The sequence below is a fragment of the Mesocricetus auratus genome, unplaced genomic scaffold (assembly GCF_017639785.1).
Source record: "Mesocricetus auratus isolate SY011 unplaced genomic scaffold, BCM_Maur_2.0 Super-Scaffold_100003, whole genome shotgun sequence".
NCBI lineage: Eukaryota > Metazoa > Chordata > Mammalia > Rodentia > Cricetidae > Mesocricetus > Mesocricetus auratus.
The window spans coordinates 113169255-113189954 of NW_024429188.1; the positions used below are offsets into that span (position 1 = coordinate 113169255).

The window sequence follows — 20700 nt, forward strand, 5'->3', positions numbered from 1 at the left end:
ACAATAGACAGGTAAACCAATGGAATCAAATTGAAAACCCTGATATTAACCCACATACCTACGAACACTTGATTTTTGACAAAGAAGATAAAATTATACAATGGAAAAAAGAAAGTATCCTTAACAAATGGTGCTGGCATAACTGGATGGTGGCATGTAGAAGACTGCAGATAAATCCATGTCTATCGCCATGCACAAAACTTAAATACAAATGGACAAAAGACCTCAACATAAATCCAGCCACACTGAACCTCTTAGAAGAGAAACTGGGAGGTACTCTGGAATGAATTGGTACAGGAAACTACTGCCTGAACATAACACCAGTAGCACAGACACTGCGATTGACACTTAACAAGTGGGACCTCCTGAAACTAAGAATCTTCTGTAAGGTAAAGAACATAGTCAAAAGACAAAAAGGTATCCCACTGAATGGGTAAAGATTCACTAAATCCATATCTGACAGAGGGCTGATCTCCACAACTTATAAAGAACTCAAGAAGCAAGTTTCCAAAACACCAAAGGATCCAATTAAAAAGTGGGCTACAGAACTAAATAGAGAATTCTCAATAGAGGAGTGTAAGATGGATGAGAGATACTCGAGAAAGTGCTCAACATCCTTAGCCATCAAGGAAATGCAAATCAAAACAACTCTGAGATACCATCTCATTCCTGTCAGAATAGCTAAAATCAAAAACTCCAGTGACAATTTATGCTGGAGAGGGTGTATAGAAAGGGGAACACTTCTCCACTGCTGGTGGAAATGCCAAAACATGCACTTTGGAAATCAGTATGGAGATTCCTCAGGAAAATTGGAATTAATCTACCACAAGACCCAGCAATTCCACTCTTAGGCATATACCCAAAAGATGCACATTCATACAACAAGGACATCTGCTCCACTATGTTCATAGAAGCATTATTTGTAATAGCCAGATCTTGGAATAAATCTAGATGCTCCTCAACTGAAGAATGGATAGAGAAAATGTAGTATATTTACACAATGGAGTACCGTTTAGTGTGGGGGGGGGAACAATGGAATCATGAAATTTGCGGGAAATGGATGTTATTAGAAGGAACCATCCTGAGTGAGGTAACCCAGTCACAAAAAGAGAAACATGGTATGTACTCACTCATATGTGGTTTTTAGACATGGCTCAGGGGAGTTCCAGCCTACAATCCCACAATCAGTGAGTCTGGGAATCAGGTAGGACCCTAAGAGAGATATGCATGGTACCCCAGATAAGAGGAATTAGCCAACATCTCCTGAGCAGACTGGGAGTATGGGGGGAGTCGAGGGATGGAAGAGGAGGACATGGGGTAACAGGAAGGTTAAGGCAGGGGAAGGACAGAGGAGAACAAGATGAGAGATACCATGATAGAGGGAGTCATTATAGGTTTGGGGAGAGACCTGGCACTAGTGAGATTTCCAGAGATCAACAAGGATGACACCAACTGGTAAACTAAGCAGTAATGGAGAGACTACCTTAAATGCCTATCCCTGATAATGAGTTTGATGACTACCTTATATGCCATCCTAGAATCTTCATCTAGTGACTGATGGAAGCAGAGGCAGACACCCACAGCTAAACATTGAACTGAACTACTAGAATCCAGTGACAGAGAGGGAAGAATGATGCACAAGGAGGTCAAGACCAGGCTGGTGAAATCCACAGAAACAGCTGACCTGAACAAGGGGGAGCTCTTGGACACCTGCCTGATGGCTGGGAGACCAGCATGGGACTGATCCAGACCCCTCAATGTGAGTGTCAGCATGGAGGCCTGGACAATCTGTGGTGCCTTGGGTGGTGGATTGGTGTTTGTCCCTGGCATAAAGATGGACTTTGGGTGCCCTTCCCACAGTGAGGAATGCCCTCTCAACATGATCTCTTGGGGAAGGACCTGGGTCCTGCCCTGGATGAAATGGCCAACTCTGGGCATCCCCAATGGAGGGTCTCACCCTTCCTGGAGAATGGAGTGGGAAATGTGTGAGGACCTGGGGGAGCTTGGGGGGCAGGTGCAGAGGGGATGGAGAGGGATCTAGGATTGATATGTGAAGTAAGTTTGAAATAAAAGACAATATTTTCCACGTGAATTTTGAAGTCCTCCTATAAAGTTCATGGTTAAGAGAATTTTCTCATACTGAACTGAGCATTTATCATTATGCAATATCCAATTTTCTAAAGACATTTTGATGTCTACTCTATGAAATTGTTTCCTTTTACTTGGTGTTTGCATGTTATTCCATTTTCCATTATTTAATTTAAACCTGTCAATTTAATTGTATTTAAATATATTGATTATCAACAGGAACATACATATTAATACAAAAAGCCATATTCACAATCAAGATGTATCACTCATAATATTTATGGACTGAGGGACATAGCAACCAAATTTCGAAGTAAAAACTGCAGGAGAGATGACACTAATAAAGAGAGAGATTAATAATATGATTCCCAGAACAAAACAGTATGTGAAGAGAAAGTAAGAAAGGGAATCAATGTTGTAAATATCATCTATAGAATGTGTATTTTAGACAAACTAGATTCCTATATTTATTTCTTATATTTTATTTTTAACTTTTTTGAGATTATAATCACATTTCCCCTTTCACTTTGCTCCCCCCAAACTCACCTCTCCACCCCTCCCCACTCTCCTTCAAAATGCATCAATTATTATTGCCTGTATAAATGAATTAATATATATATATATTCCTATATGTAATCTGTTGGGTCCACATAATGTTATTTGTATGTCTGTTTTCAGTGCTGACAATTTGGCACTAAATAACCAATTAATATGCTCTTCACTGGGGAAGGATTCCTCTCCTCCAAGTTTTGCTCAGTTGCATGTAATACTTTGTGCAAGGTTGAGGACTGGTGGACTTTTCCCTGTGTAGTTTGTCATATCTGTTAGTATTCTCCTTGTTCAGCTCTTATTTGCACACTCATGTTGGTGAGACTTTGTGGATATAGCTGCTAAGGTTACTATGAGACACAATCTCATAGAGAAGTCTCTGATCCTCTGGCTCTTATAATCTTTCCATACCCTCTCCTACAAGCTTCCCTAAGTCTTGGGTGTAGTAGTTATGTTATAGGTGTATCCATCAGGACTGGCCTCTACAACTCTGTATTTTGATTGTTTGTAGGTTTCCGTAATGGTCTCCATCTATCACAAAGAGAAGTTTCCTTGGTGAGGGATGAAGAATACATTTGCCTGTGCTTATCAAGGCAAATGCTTATAGATTGTTATGAAGGATTATTCTGGTTTAGTAAATTGCTACTTGTAGATGCTCCTCGATAACTATGCTTTCACAAAAACTTATTAGATAGCTAGGTTTCCACTTCCAGGTATGTTATCCCTATTGTTGAGCATGTTTAAGTACAATTTTATATCAGTTGATTTTTGTCAAGTTATGTGTGTAACTACTGCACACTTTATATTATAATGCCATGCTGTTCATTGATGTGCTTAATAAGCTAGGTAGGGCTATTGGTTGCCTCCTTCATTCATTAACTTGCACGGCACCTTTTGATACCATGAAAACTTGTCATCAGTGAGGGTACATTCAAATTAGTTCCAGATCAGGGTCCCCGGCACTTGTTTCTGAAATTCATGGTGCCTTCAGCAAGAGGTAGTTATATTCCATCTCTTGGGGGTTACCAAGGTCATAAGCAATAGGCTATATGTTTTGTGATTCACTTAGATAGCCCTGACAAACAGCTCTAAAGAGGGCTTCTCATGTCTAGTATTGGGGTTTTTGTTAGGTTGTCTTTGACTCTTGGAGGAAGTACTATGAGCCCACACAAGAAAAACTCATTAAAATTATGTATGTATATATGAATTCTGGCTTACATGCATTATAAGTTGTTTTTCTGCAAACAGTTAATAGTCTGATTCCTTGTGGCTCTTTTAAAACTCATATTGTTATTTTACCCACTTCCCCCCTTCTCCTGTATTTACTTCCCTCCCATTTCCTTAAGGAACCTCCCTTTTCCCATTTCTTCTATCAGATCACTTATATCCTGTTATGGCCCTTTTCCTTCCTTCTGCCTTTTCCTGTATTCACCTCCCTCCTCCTCTGTAAAGAGCCTGCCATATTCCCATGTCCCCTACCTATATTGTATTTCTTTAGAGTATTAATCATGAATTCTTCTCAATCAGCAATGGCATAGATCAGGTATGGAGCAACTTCTAGGAGAAATTCTCAATTTGCAAAGATACATAATAGAACATCAAAGATTAATAATATATGACAAAGATTTTACTTCAACTAAATAGTGTCTAGATATAATGAACTTTTTAAGAAGTTATTCTGGAAAAATCTGGAAACACATTTGCTTATTATTAATTATAATCTTACATAATACACAATTCTTATAGATTAGGACATTTGTCAAAATTAAACAAGTGTTAGAAGAATACTGGGTAATGTCTACTTTAACCTAAAAATAAGTAAAGACTTTTTAAATACAATCAAAACTTCTGAACCAATAAAATGAGACATTGATGCCATAAACAAAATTAAAGGCAATGACAAATTTGAAGAAAAATTTATACTACAGCTAAAATATGGGTTACTAGTTACATAATAAGTCTTAACACTATGAAACAAATGACAATGATCTCTCTATAAAGTTAAGAATAAGACTAAAATAGACAACATATATATTTCCAGTTTCGATGATAAGCTATACATCATTAAATACAAATTCAATTCTGCTTTGTTAAGACCACTGTTGAGACACTGAAATGAAAAATAATAGAAGAATTGGGAGAAAACTTAAAAGATATTTATATTTAGTAAAAGGCTATTACTAATAATATGCAAAAATCACTTAAAACTTACTAGACAAATGAATCTTATCTGAAAGGACTACATGTGTATAATTCCTACTATATAACCTTGGTGAAAATGCAAACTTATGAAGCCCCTAAAGCCACTAGTGGTTGCTAGAGATAACTAAATGGGTGGGAAAGAAGGATGAATGGGGAAAACATAAAATTTGAGGAGCAGTAAAATTACTCTGTTTAATATTATAACAATGAACTGATGACATTATGCACGTTCACATCCATAAAATATACACAACAGCAACCAAGAGTGAAACTCATTGTCAACTCTGGATACCAACTGATAATAGTGAATCACTACATATTCATTAGTTATAACAATGTACTACACCAATAAATGATACTGAAAATAACAGAGGCTATCAAATTGTAAGAGCAGATTATATGAGCAATGTTTGTGATGTATGCTGAGCTTTTCTGCAAATTTAAATATTCTAAAAAATAGTATATAAAATAATTAAATAAATATATTTCAGCTTCTGTGACGTCTAAACTTTAACTGTATCATGGCCTTTCCCTCAGTCTTCAGTCTGACTGGAACTACATGATAAGGTCTCTTACACAAGCAACTTGCCAGCTTCTATAATCATGAGGCTCAGTTTCTTGGAACAAATCTATAATCTATGTCTATGTATCTGTCTTCCTATCACAAATATAGCTCCAAATAGTAAGCATGGTAGATTTTAAATTAGTGAACAAGAATTTAGGAGCTGTTTTGAGGTATCTTCTCCAGATAGTCATTACAATGGGAAAATCATCATAGTGGAAAGAGATAGTTAATAGTGTGGGATAATCTTCTTATGAACGCTTTTGATTTAATCATAAGAAAGCACCAGACACCCAAACTGAAAGTCACCCTGAAAACAACTTGTTATCACAGAAGAAGTCAAGAAATGACTAGATCGAGGCCGGGCTGGACCAACAGCCTCCAAAACAATACAGAGAAACCCTGTCTTGTAAAAACCAAAAAAAAAAAAAAAAAAAAAAAAAAGAAAAAAGAAAAAAAAAGGAAAGAGAGAGAGAGAGAGAGAAAGAAAGAAATGACTAGGAACAATCACAGAGTAAACACTAAGGTGAAAGGAAGCAAAATGTGAGATGGTATCCTGAACTGAGCCCTTAAAAAATGACATTGGAGGTGACATTAAGATGATTCGCATACTTGTCAGAATGTGGCAATTAAATTATAGTCTTGATAACGTTGTATGGTTATATAAGATGTAATATTGAAGAGTAATGATGGCACAGTGTCAATATTTTGATGTAAGATGTTATATAAATATACAAAGTTATCAGAGCTATAAAATTAAATTTAATACAGAATATTAGAGAGTGAAACAAATTATCCCACTCCTGGAGGCTATTATTACATTTTTGTGCATTTTCCTTTCTAATATTTCTTCTGTGCATCTAATTTGCACAGTTTAGGCTCATTCTGTTTATATAATTGTATAGAACGTAATTCCCTTTAATATAAAACTTTTTCAGTTATTAGTAATCTTTTATAAACATAAATATAATGGCTGAACAATGTTTTCTTCATGTGACCATTTTCTGCCCTTGTGTTGTTTTTGATTCATTCATATAGAAGACTGGTTTGTTTGTTTGTAAGATTTAGGAATTGTATCACTCTTGTCTTAGCCACTGTTCTATTTTTATGAAGAGATACCATGGGCAACACAATGTTTAGAAGATAAATCATTTAATCATGGACTTGTTAACGGTATCAGAATATTAGTCCATTATTAATATAATGTGATCATGGTGGCACACAGGCAGACATGGTGCTGAAGAAGTAGTTAAGAGATAAATCCGCATCCACAGGTGGGGGTGGGGTGGGAGTAGGGTGAAGGTAGGGTGGGGAAACTGTCCTGGTGTTATTTTTTGAAACCTCAAAGCCAAAGATTAACTTCCTCAAACAAACTTATACCTACTCCAATAATGCCATGCCTTCTTTATTTTAATTATCCCTTTATTTTTATTTCTGATGCAATTAAAATTACATTTAGATATTTAATAATTATATATTCTTATGCTACATTAAATGTGTACAGATTATAGTACACATACACACTAAGAGTTTCTAAAAACTTAGACAACTCTAGTTTCATGCGTAGATCTGTAGTATCCTAAAATCTATAGATAAGGTAACTGGGGTTGTTATAACAGTTAATCATAGCATATCACAGTTAAAATTGCCTTTATTTGAATAATAAAAATGTATGTGACTGTGTCTATTCAATTTTTTTATTTTAATTTTTAAATTATTTTTAAGTTTAAATTTAGATTAGAAGCATGGTTGGTTCACAAGTCAGTTCCAGGTCCCTCTCCCTTTCCCTCCCCTCCTCCCGTGCCCTCCCCCCAACTCCCCCATTATCCCCTCATTTCCCATGGGGGTGTCCATAGACTGTCATTTCATCCAGGGCAGGACCTAGACCATCCCCCCAAGAGTTCAGGGTGAGAGTTCATCTCACATTGTTGGATGGGAGTCCATACTTGGGATGAATGCCATGCCTTCTAATCCTTCCCAAAGACTGCCACTCTCTGGTGACTGAGCATTCAAATTTATGAGCCTATGGGGGCCATACCACAACCTACATCAAGACATAACATATAGTTCTGTTTTCCAGAGAGGCAGTTTGATGGAGAAGAACAGAAATCCTAGGCTGGTCATGTGGGTTTGGAGTCTGTTTCTATTCCCTATAAAGGTTTAAAAGATGCATGTATTTTTATTTTGTTCACGAGTGTTTTGTCTGTGTACTTAGCATGCCTATACTTTTGGAAGTCATAAGAGTGTTAGATCCCTTGAAACTGGACTTATAAATAGTTCTGAGCTACCTCTTTAATCCAAGATCCCAAAGCTTTTAAACTTTCTCATGCTTACTCTTCTTTTCAGTTGCACCATTTTCAGCATAAAATACCCCAAGTGATCCATAATCCCCAAGCTCTAAATTTCTATGATAGAATATTTTACTGTTAAAACCTGTGTGGTTTTCAGCAATGCCCAGTATTGTATGTTTTGATAATTCAAAATTGAGCATTTGAACTATAGAATAGGCACATATTATCACTTGAGACCACTGGAAAACTATTTGAAAAGTTTTATATATTATCTCCATTTGTACAGAAAGACATTGTTTAAACACTGTAACAGCCCATGTACTTTTATCTGTATTGTTTACTGATTTAAGTTCTTCTTATGGTTCAAAGGAACACAAGGCCCTTGACTAATGGGTTCAGAAGGAGAAAGATGTTGCTTGCTTAACAGTTTCCCTCCAAAGCTCATGGGTATTATGAACTTCTTGTTCCTATAAATTGTCCTGATGCTTGTTCAACCTTAAAATGTTAACTATAAGCACAAATCTAGCAGAAAGTTTTTGTCATGTTTGCTTCCTTGAATTTCTGGAAACTACATTAGTGAGTATGCTGCAGAGCTTCCAACTGGCTACTTGGAACTCCATTAATAGTGGTTAATGGGTTGAAATAACTGCTTATTTATGTGTGCTTTTCATGGAAAGCCAATTCAGTGACTAGAAGTCAAACACATGAAAACTGACAAGAGACATTTGTGTTTTATATTTTTTCATCCCTTTTCATTTCAAAAGATTTTCTTAGTCTGTGACACTTTGGGCCACAATGATTTGAGATGAATGAGTAAAATAGGCAAGTTTTGTCTACCTTGGATACAGAATATAATTTCCATCTGGCCTATGTGGAATACATGTATTATCAAAATCCAGCCGATTAGAATTGACATAAACATCTCTCCTGCTGAAAATACAAAGAGTGGGTTTGGAGATATGGGTCAGTAGTAGAATGTTTGCTTAGCATGAGTAAAGCTGTGACTTTGAGCCCCCATCAAAATGGGGGCAAGAAAGAAAGGGAAATAATACGGCAGAGGAGACTGATGGAGAAGATGGCATGAGACCTGAAATAAGAACTCACATTAGCTATACAAAGACATCATTTTGGAGAAAACACTCTATTATTGAAGATAATGGAAACACAAATTATGAACAGAACATTTCCTTTTATAGAGCTGTGGTTTTATACTTGGATTTTATTGTTTTAATTGAGAACTCTGTTGACACTTTATACTGTAGGCAGAGATATTACTGGGGCACTGAACACGCTCATTTCTTACACCAGATATATGATGAAGATTACCATACATGGGATAGGGATGTCATAGGTTATTTTTATTGGGGAGAAATAACTTACATGAGAAACTGATAACCCAGGGCCAGCGCTCCAAGCATCCAGTCTCCTCTGCTCTCTGACACCTGGCCTGACTCCGAGAGATGGCTTGCTTCTCTCTCCCCAGGCCTATATACCACACACACCACACCCATACACACCTGCGGCCACACCCAAAAGGGCATGGTCAGCACCACAGGTACTTCATAAGATTTCTCTCTACATTATACTCAGTTGGACCTATATAATTCATTCTAAGAATACTGTCTTTATCTCAGTACTCGGGAGGCAGAGGCAGGCGGATCTCTGTGAGTTTGAGGCCAGCCTGACCTACAGAGCAAGTTCCAGGACAGCCTCCAAAACAATACAGAGAAACCCTGTCTCACAAAAATAAATAAAGAAAGAAAGAAAGAAAGAAATGAATAAATAAAGAGTACTGTCTTTAAAAAGGTTGACTGTGTGTTTTTCTATATGGTGCTTTCAATTTTCTTATATGAGATAGGCTGCAGTTTTTTTCTATTTAGAGTCTACATATTTTCAAGCACTAGTATGAGACAAATATTTACTTAGACTGAAACCTCTTAGAGATTTATTGATATTTGCTAATAATAATTTATTAGAGAGATTATTAATTCTTAAATAAATCAACTTGTCTCTCACTCATTCTTAAGTTAAAACGCATGTTGTTCATCAAAGAATATGACATTTCCTGAGAGTTTGAGTGGCAAATATTTGATGATATAAAATGTTGCAAGGAACAATGGCTTATGATTTCAGGACTGCATGATTTTGTAACTAAAAGGCTTTCTAATGACTCTGGATCTGATATAACTTTCTGTGTGGTTTTGGTGAGTACTTTAACTCTACATTAGTCTATGGACAATCACAAAGTTTCGTGATGGAAGTAGCATTCTGATATATAAAAAAGAAATATCTTGTAGGCATTATCTTGTTAATTGAGTTGACTTTAAAGAATAAGACATCATGATCTAACAGGTATCGTTGTATAAGATGCCCAAGCAATATCAGGGTATGCTAGTCTATGGGAATCAAGTATGACAACATGAAATACAGGTTTACAAGGGATATGTCCATCTTCTAGACTGTAGCTTCTCAGGTTATTGAAGAAAGTTTGGACTAGAGTCGATATTTAAATGCCTCACAGAATATAAAGCCGGTGTCAGATTAGAAATGGGTAAGTATGCACAGAAAAAATTACAGCAGATCCCAGTACCTTTGTTAGTGAATGCAAAAGCAGTGGGCTCATCAAGAATGTTTAGGTTCAGGTTTGAAGGAACCTATATGGAATCTTTGGGCAAAAGTTAGAAAGTCTGTTAAGCCATGTAACAACTGAATTTTATGTTGACTCCTTATTATTCTGATGTGGTTCAGTTGCTGGGAAAGGAAAATGGATCAGCTCTCCTGTAACAGAACAGCCAGGTCTCTTCAGTACAGCAATGCCCAGGAGGTCAATTAATTAGACAAATGTTCCCAAGTTTGAGGATCACTGCCATCTATTTGCCCACGAAACACCACAGACTCTTTGTACCTTTGATGATCACTCCTATGCCTGGCATCAAATTTTTCAAGAATAATTCAGAGCTTCAATAGTTTAATAAATTCTACTTCCTCAAAAAGTAGAAAGGTAGAAATGGTTATGTGGTCACTTTAGGAACTCATTTCATTTCTACTATGGGTATTGCTAAGGGTTTCAATTGTTAGCAATTTATTAGGCAAAGAAAATTTTCTAATTCCACTCATAACCAATATATTCAAACAAAAATACTGAATTAAAATGTTTTTTGTATCATAATGTGAAAAACGAATGACCAGAATGTCCTCCAAAAGCGATTATCAAAGAAGCTCATACATCTTGCTAGATTACTAGTTTTAAAATATCAGACACAGGAACTCCTATTCTGAAAACCCTTTTGCAAACAAGCAAAAATTCCTAGGAAAGCCCTGCAAACACAGCTAGTATACTGGGTACTGCTGATCTCACCTGCAGAGAAGTCTCTAAGATGCCAGCTCTAAAAGCGATGACAGAACAAATTGATTTTGGGCTTTTGCTGTTTGCAGAGCACTTTCATACACAATGGTTTTCTTCACTAACCACTATGAAAATAACATGGCTCTAGAACCTAGTCTTGTATCCATGGGGAGTAGAATCAGTGAAAGGATTGAGCAGAGCAGCCCACAGTCATTGATCAGAGATCCATAAGAGGGAACTTACTCTACAGGGCCAAGAACTGAAATAACCTGATCTGGGTGATCAATGTGACTGACTCTTCATAATGCCTACACAATCGTTGTAGTGTGCAACCTATATTAAGTTGGGACCTGGAAGAATGTCCCTTTCTAGGAACTTTAAATCTAGATGCCATAGAATAGCATACTTGAACCATTTCCAGCCTTCTCCACTTATCCAAAGGAAATTGATTGCTTAGTAAGAGTTAGCAGAGAGATAGCTATGAATTTGTACTTAAATTATGTTGTAATCTTATGCAGAAGACAACTCCCCATGGATGTCTTTCAGAGTAGCAACCAGCAAGCTCTCCTCAGAAGTTAACCAAAGAGGTTTTCTAGCCCTAGATTTCTAATCTTCAGGAAAAAGACATGTCTTGGTATCCTAATATATGAAGTAAGAATTGCTCAACCATCTTCTTGCTTCCTGTTGCCTGTCATAATGGCTTTCTTTAAGACAGCAATTAGCTCAGCCAACTGACTTCTGAGATTCAGCCACAGTTGAGATCAGGGAAATTGCATTATGAGAATATATTTTTTTTTAATTTAACAGCTAACTGATGACACAACCTGACCACAAAACTCCTAGATTTTAAGACTATAAAAATAGAAAAGGAAAATAGAAACAACGCTGTACATGACTCGTAGAGAATCATAGCTGTGTCTCAGCTACTCAACTGTACAACTATGTGACCTTCATGGGCGCACTTAACCCAAGTTTTCTCAGCTGTCAAAGGGAAATAATGCTTTACATACCTTCCATAGTTACAGTGATAGAAATCCTCTGTTAATGCGGAATGACAGCTTTGTGTAAATAGGTATTAACACAGGGATTTGGTAACAAGTCAACTCAGGTATAAAACCTGGTTAAAACACTTTTGAGCTCTGTGAGTTTAAGTAAATACTTATTCTCTGCAAGAGAGACTTAATAGCAGTACCTACATTAGAGAATCATATTGAAATGTAAATGAAATGCATGTTTAGTCTACTGCCTGGGTATGTAATAAAGACTAAATCTGTTAACTGCCATGCTAAATGTTTTCATGGAACCACATAAATCTATATTAAGAATCAGAATAGCATCACCTCTCACCTACCATAAATTGCTAGTGATGGCAGGTTTGTATTTGATATATAAGACCAGGAACACAGAGCCAGAAACTTTGGAAGAGCTTTAAAGTCATGCCATTGTCTATGATAAGCAGAAAGCTGAAGGGTAGCAACTCTCAATTATAATACATGGTTGAGATTCAAATTGCAAAGTAGAATTTTTTGGGAAAATCCATGTGTATGTTCTTAAGTTGCATCATCATAGTTGTAGAAATCACCCTGAGCCACGTTGAAATCAACTCATAGACCACCATTACTGAGTGGTTGGATGAACCATGGGAGATCCACTAGACCTCAAATGCCATGCTGAGACTCATTGCACATTCTCTGTTCTTGCCCTCAAGAGGCCTATGTTTCCTTGACACAACAGATATTGCATAAATAAGTACAGATATCTGTAAGATAAAAAATATGTGCTCTTTTAACATAGATTATTCTGGAGTTTGTCTTCTATTGAGAAAACTGCCCCATTGTCAATTATGCTATCCCATTCTAAACAAAAGCTTTCATCATTTTTCTCTGTCATAGAGGTCCTTGGTGTTCCCAGTGGAACTCATGGAATTATATCCAACAGTCTCACTAACATGAGCTAGCTCAGACCACAATTTCATCCTAGAAGGTAAGTCAGACTTATTATATTCCAGGTCACAAACAAGTATAGAAATCTGAGTTATGGCAGGATGACATATATATCGTACTCTGTGAATTTGTTCCTTTCCTGAAACTGACATATGTGATTAAAGTAGTTTAGATTAATTTTAGTGTTTAGACACTATCAGAATTTATGTGATGATAGCTTAGTAAAACTGTAGGAATGGAGGGACTCAAGTTCTTTGAAATGAAGATTAGTACATGGCGACTATGAATTAAGCTTTAAATGTAATTCAAGGAAAAACAATCTCCCTTTTGAAGATCTTAGAGTCAGCATTTATCTAAAATCACACCTCTTAATAATAATTTCTGCTTTACCTGAGTGCATTGAGATATGGAGTCTCACTTTTGATCTTGTGTCCTCTGCAAAGGCTGTTCAGTGGTCATCCTAGCAGGCCCATTTTGGCTGAAGATTTGATGAATAGGGAAGGTTAGTGAAGTACAGTGTACAACGTAGTCAAAATGACAGATGTCAGTCAACAGAGAAGATGATCAAGCAGAAGAGAGAGTGTGTGCAGCTTCCAAATGCTGAATTGAACTGACAGCTGTGAAACTGTGACCTAAAGTAGGCACTGCTATCTCAGGAAAGCAGGAACTAAGGGGATGTGCCTGTCAAATCCAGGACAACAACTAACTGGGAGGAGTCTTTCACCTTAGGGAAGTTGGCCCAATAAGTAGAATGGGAGAAAAGTACCTTGTCTCCTCAGAGACTAGATGGTCTTGTGGCTAGCATGACAGTTGCAGGAGCCCCGATTCGAGGGAGCATCCTTGAGCATGTTCACTTCTTGTTACTATCTCCTTTGAAACCTGTATTCTCCTTCTGCATTGCCAGCTTTTGTTAAGGAAAGCTTGATTTAGATGCATCGTCCTTGCCCAAGTATCTGCGAGTCAGCCATAATCTCATCTTTTACTGCTATCAGAACCGGTGGTGGGTAAGTATAGCACTAAGGGAGAAAACTAGCCTTAGATCTAAGATAACAGAACTTCCCCCTAGTGAGTGTGTGCTGGGCCTGGGTTGACTGGCATCAGGGACAGCCTGGCCTCTTCTATGCTGTCTCTCTTAGCCTCTTTCTGGTTGGAGAAGGTAGTGGTAGTGGGTTGCAAGAGATGCTTCCATTCAATCCAGCCTTCCAACCTGGTTTTGATCTCAGGAAGGGAAAGCCCCAGCCTCTCTTTGAAGCAGCAGCCAGCACCACTTGTCTCTTCTCTCCTTCCTGCAGGCACTTCTGTACAGAGTGCTGCCTCTTGCTGGCTCCTTCTGCTTCTGCTCTGTCCCCCTGCTGATTGGGAAGAAAGTGCACCAGTGGGTTGATGGGGTCTGAAACTCTTAAAGGAGCAGCTTTATTTCTGTTGAGAATTTATTTAGAATTTTGTTTGTATGTCCTTTCCTAATCAATAGATCAATTTGATGAAAATAAAACAGTTGACCACAATCCACACACAGTCAAATGTTAACTGCAGATGTTCTGGGTTTGCATAAGTATTGTTTAAGCAAATCAAGCACTAGCTCACAGTGACAATCATTATTAGCAATCAAATGAAATTTGAGTATCAATTACTGAGAGCATAACGTTTGAGGGCCACAAGTCTGAATGGGGCATTTCTTGTCACCTATAGGGTTTATAATCTAGGACAGAATATAAACAAGGCACACAGATAATTTGAAACCCAACCCCCACTGTTTTTCCAGTGGAGTTAACATGTAGCCAGTTAACAAGCTGATTTGAGGTGTGGTCTCCCTCAGGCTGTTCATTCGTTAATTTTTTGACAGTTCCATAGTGTCTGTTGAAGATTTGGGTCCATTCAAATTAGACATCGGGTAGTCCCAAGATACAGAGATTGCAGCACCATAGAACTTAACTTCTGTGTGCCAACAATGTATTTTCTTCCTCGCAACAAAAATGTAAAATAAACTTAACCTTCGGCACAAGCAATCTAAAGACAGATCTGTGACACTTTCTACAGGTTCAAGCTTATGAAAAATATTAGATCTTGAGCAAATTAACTAGTGGGGATCTCAGTTCATAGGGTTCAAGAAACAAAGCTATTCGGATGATTTTGAGTGTATGAAATGTTTGAAAATAAGTATTCAAATAGGAAAGGGAAAGGGGGCAAGATAAATCAAATGCCCAATAGTTTAAGTTATACAGATGGTAAAACTGAGCCTGAGAGTTCTGTCAGTGTTGTCTACAGCTATGCTCACTTCCAGCCCTAAGACTTCAACAGTGTGCCAATACTGCATCTTCCTTGTAAGGATAGCAAGGGAGCAAATCAGATGACTGGACTCCAGACTGAGCAAGCTTTTGTAAGTCCCTATATTCGTTTCTCTTGGGTAGGTGAGGAAACTTTTCCTTTGAGGAACTGGCTAAAGGAATGGATTCATCCTTTCCTGGCCTAAAAGTACAGACTGAAAGGAGGAGAGGGGTGTGGTTAAGCCCCCATTTGCAGAAAGACCCTTCTCAAGCCAGAAGAGAGAGAGACAGCTGGTGCGTGGGATAGTGGGCACACACCCAGCGGTTTTCCCGATTCTAGGATAAGGAAAATGCAGGAGACTTTTGCCCAACACACCAGGTAGCTGTTGGAAGAAACTAACCCTGTAACCACTTATCCCAAGGATCACTCAAGAGGCTGTCCTTTGTCCCTCTCACTGCTGCATACTAAATCCAGGGCCCCAGCTTGCTGACCTACTGAGGGACCTATTACCATCACCCTTCCTAGGAGGATACTGCAGCACGAACTTGAGCTGGGATATGCAGTGCAGCAGAAATTGCTGAAGGTGACCGCCTTGTCCTCCCTGGATAATATGCCCCGTGCTGCAGCCCAGAGGGATGGTGGGGACACAAAAGTTTGATCCAGTGGTCTGAGAAGAAAATATCTAGGCAGGGATAGCAGGCAATGGCAGCAGTCCGACTCCTCCCTTGCAGCAGTTTGTGCACTCTTTTCTGATGGCAAACACTACACCCCAGTGGTAGGTTGGGGGTGGGGGGGTGTCCCATTCTCTAGCCTACATTCTGGTCCCGCGAGACCCCTTTCTATGTCCCTGTAACCTCCTATGGGTCCTGCGATGAGTCTGAGTCTTCAGCTTTGCAACTGCCCCCATCAGCTGATTTTGACAGAATGAGGGGGTCCGGGAGCATAGGAGGGCGGGGCTAGCCCCTGCCAGATCCAAGGATGATAACGTGTCTGCTCCATGTCGCGGCTTCGAGCTGTCCAGGCTCCGCCTCCTGTGAGTGTGTAAGTGTGTGATGCTGCCTCGGCCGCCGCCGCCGCCTGTGCAGCCGCTGCTGCCGCTGCCGCCCCGGCTGCCGCGCCGCGCCACTGCCACTGCCTCACTCGCCCCCGCCTTTGCCGTCGCCACCCGCCTGCAGGCTGCCAGGCGGGCGGTCCAGCCAGCCCCAGCTCTAAGCGGCTGCAGCCGCAGCCTGGGAGCGCTGGGCACGCGGGAATCTACGGAGCTAGTGGACCCGAGCGGGCGGTCAGGCGCTTGCCTGGCTGGTGCCTTAGCTACCGTCACTGCTACTGCTCTGGAGCGTAAGACCAGGTACCCCGGGCACCCGCCACTGCCACTGATGTGGCCAGAGCACTTTTAACCGGGAGGGAGGGCCAGGGAGCCGCGCAGCAGCCCACATCGAGAGAGCAGCACAGCTTAGAGCCGCGACACGCAGCGAGCAGGGACAGACGGCTGCCAGCCGCCGCTGCTGCCACCCGGCCGCTATGGATCTATTCGACTTTTTCAGGGATTGGGACTTGGAACAGCAGTGGTAGGTGTTAAAATTTGCCTTCTCTTTTGATGAACGGGATCCCCTAGTCTGGTCTGGGCTTTTCGCCTTTGTTAAGAGGAACCAGAGCGGTTGTGGGGGGCGCCCGGGACACCCTCCCACTTGCTCCCAGACACCTCTAGCTTTGGCTTCAGTGACTCCTTGGTTGGGAGCTAGGATGGGGGAGGTGCAGGGACAGGGAGGGATGCCCGCAAAAGCATCCCTTTGCACTCCAAGTCTAAAGAGTTGCAGCTGGCCCATAGCAGATTCCATGCCACCCACCCTCACGACCTTGGGGGCTTTTCTCGCCAGTGGCTTACTGGGTAGGATCCAGTCTGAAAAGCTTTAACTTTCCAGTTGCCAGTGCCTGCAGCCAGTGGCGGGAGAAATAACGACAGCCAGGTACTCAGAGGCCACCCTCAGCTTGCATAGTGGCCACCGCCCACACTGTCGCCACCTCCATCCCCACCCGAAAAGGCATAGGTCCAAAATCTTCCCTAAAGCCTCACCACCATAAGTTCCTCTTCTCAGAGCAGTGTCTTCAGGGCTCCTGCACCAGGGATCTCTGGCCCAGTTGCCTTTAGCTCTAGGCTTTCAAGAGGAAGAAGGGTGTTTGAAGTTGGCCCCTGAAGTCTGTAGCTCCCAAGTCAATGCATATTTAATTAGCCTCTGTACCCCTGTTGGCCTCCCAGTTCGTAATGGGCACACAGCTACAATTCCAAGGTTTAACAAAATATTCTAAAGTTGAGGTGGAGAGCTCTTTAAAGATGGTGCAAAGGCGACTGGGGGAGGGGGACAGAAAGTTGTTCCTCTGGGTGGTGTGAAGGCACGCATACATTCTGATCGTCAGATCTATTAACTTTACAAAAACTTCACCCTTTACTACAAACGTTATTGTCCTTTATTCGTCACATTTTTTTCTTTTATTCCCCACCCCAAGCTCAAGTATTTAGAGGAGGAAGGAACCAGGCACAGCAGCAGCGACTTTGAATGACACTCTTAGCTCTCGCCCTTTAAATGTAGTGAGAATAATCTGTAGTGCCCACCAACAGTTTGAAATCTTTTGCAATGTTCAAACTACTAGCTGCTGGCTACGAATGCTGTGCATTTTTGCAGGGATTTCCATTGCCAATGTCATGTTTTAGGCAATTTCCTTCTTTAAAAAGGGTCAGATGCTTGGCCAATAGCTTCATTATGCCACTCATGACTGCTTCGGTTGCAAACCCAAGACACATTACATTTTATTTTATAGCAGTTCTAAATGAACGATTGAATATATCAATACTAATCTATAGGCTCTTTTGCAAAACTATGGAATTTTATCAGCTGTGAGGTAAACATGTTGCAACGAATCTATTCTTATTAAAAGTAAAAGAAAATTCCTGAAATTATTGCTCAATTTATGCTGTGTTCCTGTATATAACCTTTACTATGGCAATTTATTTTACTGACACGTGATAACTATAGCATTATTATTTACATACAATTTGTCTAATATATGCTTTAGGTAACACTTGATTTAACAGACATTGTTATAATTGATTTCAGGGATTAACTGAAATTTTAAACAGATACTAGACATTAGGTTTCAGAATATATGCACACACATATATTAATTCCAGTTTGATGTCATGTGTGCATTGTTTAATATTTCTGCCCTTTCTGCTTAATTTTTGTTTTTCAGGAACATGTGTACCTGTTCCCCTTTAGAGATGCTATCTATTCTTAAAGAAAATACAAAACCATTTTCCTCTTGATCTGTAACTATGTCACATCCATTTTAGAGAAAGCTGACTGATTTGACTATTTGGTAGATGTGATGGAAAATATTGATGAAATAGTATAACATATCTATAAACCTGCCTTCTTCTTCTGTATCCATAATCTAGGACAATTTCTCATTCTTACTTCTTGGTTATGAAGGGCAAGTTTTCTTATGAATCTGTGTCTATAAATATTTGTGATATGGCTGTGCTTCTACATTTTAAGCACATACACAGAGAAAAGAAACACAAATATGACAATGGTGTGTGAATTGAAAAGCTTGTCATTGTCCTTAATGATAATCTGTATATCCTTCAAAATGCTTTGGACATCATGGGACTATATTATATTTACTTCCATTTTGCATAAATAACTAGAAGCTTGAAGCGATAATAGCCACTACGCCAAGTGTGTAGAAAAACAGAAAAAGGGAAAAGACATAAAAGTTAAGGAGCTCATTTGCATTAAACCTAATCACTTGTGGAATAGCAGACTTGGAACTATTTCTATAGTAACTCTACCTAGATATCTATCAATAAATGCATCAGGAGAGGTAAAACAATTAAATGGAAACAACTGATTTTCCTAAGCCTAATGAAGAATGGCTGCACATAAACAGGTATATGCATTATTTACAAACACTTGCTATAGTAAATAAAAAATGAGTGTCCACTGATAAACATAAATCTGTGTTAGAATAAATGTGCACTCAAAAGATGGGGTATGCATGATGCTGTCATGTGTATGTGGAGTATCTGGGAGTGCTTATGCCTTACAGAATGTATCACTTGTTTTTTTGCAAACTACAATGCTATCTTAATGGGTCATGCTCTGGGCTCAATTAAAGGGCAAATGCTCAAGGTCTTTAGGATTCCTGAATGCATGAACAGTGTTCACCTGAGTTGGAATTTAATATGAACCATTCTGTGAAAGGAAAGGAAGACACAGGCATTTGTGTTTGCTAAATACGTTATCTTATTTGTTTAAAAGAAGGAATAAAGATATTGGGGGGGGGGAGAAGCATAGTCCATGCTTTAAATCATTCCATATATTTTTCCTTGTTAATAAAGTAAAGGAATTTTTGAGTTATCTGTAGATCATGTGGCTAGATTTGGACTTCTTTATCAGCAATGGCAACGACATTAATATAAATGTAAAAGCTTACAAATTGTACAGGTTTTCTACCCCATAAGCACCTACCTCCATAGCATCAAGTGCTGTTTTGTGGTATGTCAAATTTCTTTTTGTGAGACAGTTACCTTTTTATTAAAAAGAAAATGTTGGGGGGGGAGAAAATACAAAGAAAAAAATTTAAAGAACATAAAATTGAAAAGTACCATGATAGCAAACCCCAAATATTAAAAATCCTAGGGAAATACATTGTTAAGAGACTGTGACAGTGGCCTAATTCTCATGGCATCAGTTGTTTGTAGATTTTATGTGATGTCTCACAAGTAGCCTAATTAGAGGCAAGCTTGCAAATGGGCAGCAATACAGGAAGAGACTTAAACTCACTAAACTGTTATATAAATAGAAAGTTCAAAGGTCTTTGTGAGGCTGTCAAGGCTGAGAAGGGGCCATGTGCCAGCCAGGCTTCTTCTATTTGGATGAAGGTAGCCCCCAGGGTCTGCTCCAGCAGCTAACACTTTCCCAAGTTTTCTGGACCTTGTGGGGGCTGGAGGGAGGGGACCTGCTTTCCAGACAAAAGTGAACTGTTCCAGTTCCAGCGAGGCATGGCCTGCACCACAGCAGCCCATCTGTCTCCACCCACTCCAGTGTTCCACACAGGTCCTCTGGGGCTTCCTTAACTGTAGTCTACCAGAAGAGTGGAGCAGGACTGTTTGTGTGGGAAATAGACGAGTACAACCTTCATCATGCTGAGGCTACTAGAGCAGCACTGGGAGGGGGAGGTGTCTCATTTTCTTTAAGGCCTGGAGGTTCACAGAACTTCTGTTCTCTGCTGTCATCCATTGATCTTTTTCTCTTTATAGTCTGTGGGGCATTAAAAAGAAATTCTCTAAAGTTCGTGTTTTTAACCTAGTGTGATATTCATTCTCTAGTATGCTTGTGTATTCACTCAGCAAAGCAATTTGGATCCAGTGTTTTAGAGAAAAGATTGAAAGTA

The 20700-nt window shown here is 39.4% G+C and overlaps 1 protein-coding gene across 3 annotated transcripts in view; it reads left to right on the plus strand.

Moving 5' to 3' along the window:
- The first annotated feature begins 16346 nt into the window (after positions 1–16346).
- Aff2 (AF4/FMR2 family member 2) overlaps positions 16347–20700 on the plus strand; it is a 514115-nt gene continuing 509761 nt past the window's right edge. For all 3 annotated transcript variants that reach the window (XM_005085893.4, XM_040744698.1, XM_013125099.3), the window contains exon 1: positions 16347–16814. In XM_005085893.4, coding sequence (XP_005085950.1) covers positions 16768–16814 — 47 coding nt within the window. In that variant the 5' untranslated portion in view covers positions 16347–16767. The remainder of the gene's footprint in view (positions 16815–20700) is intronic.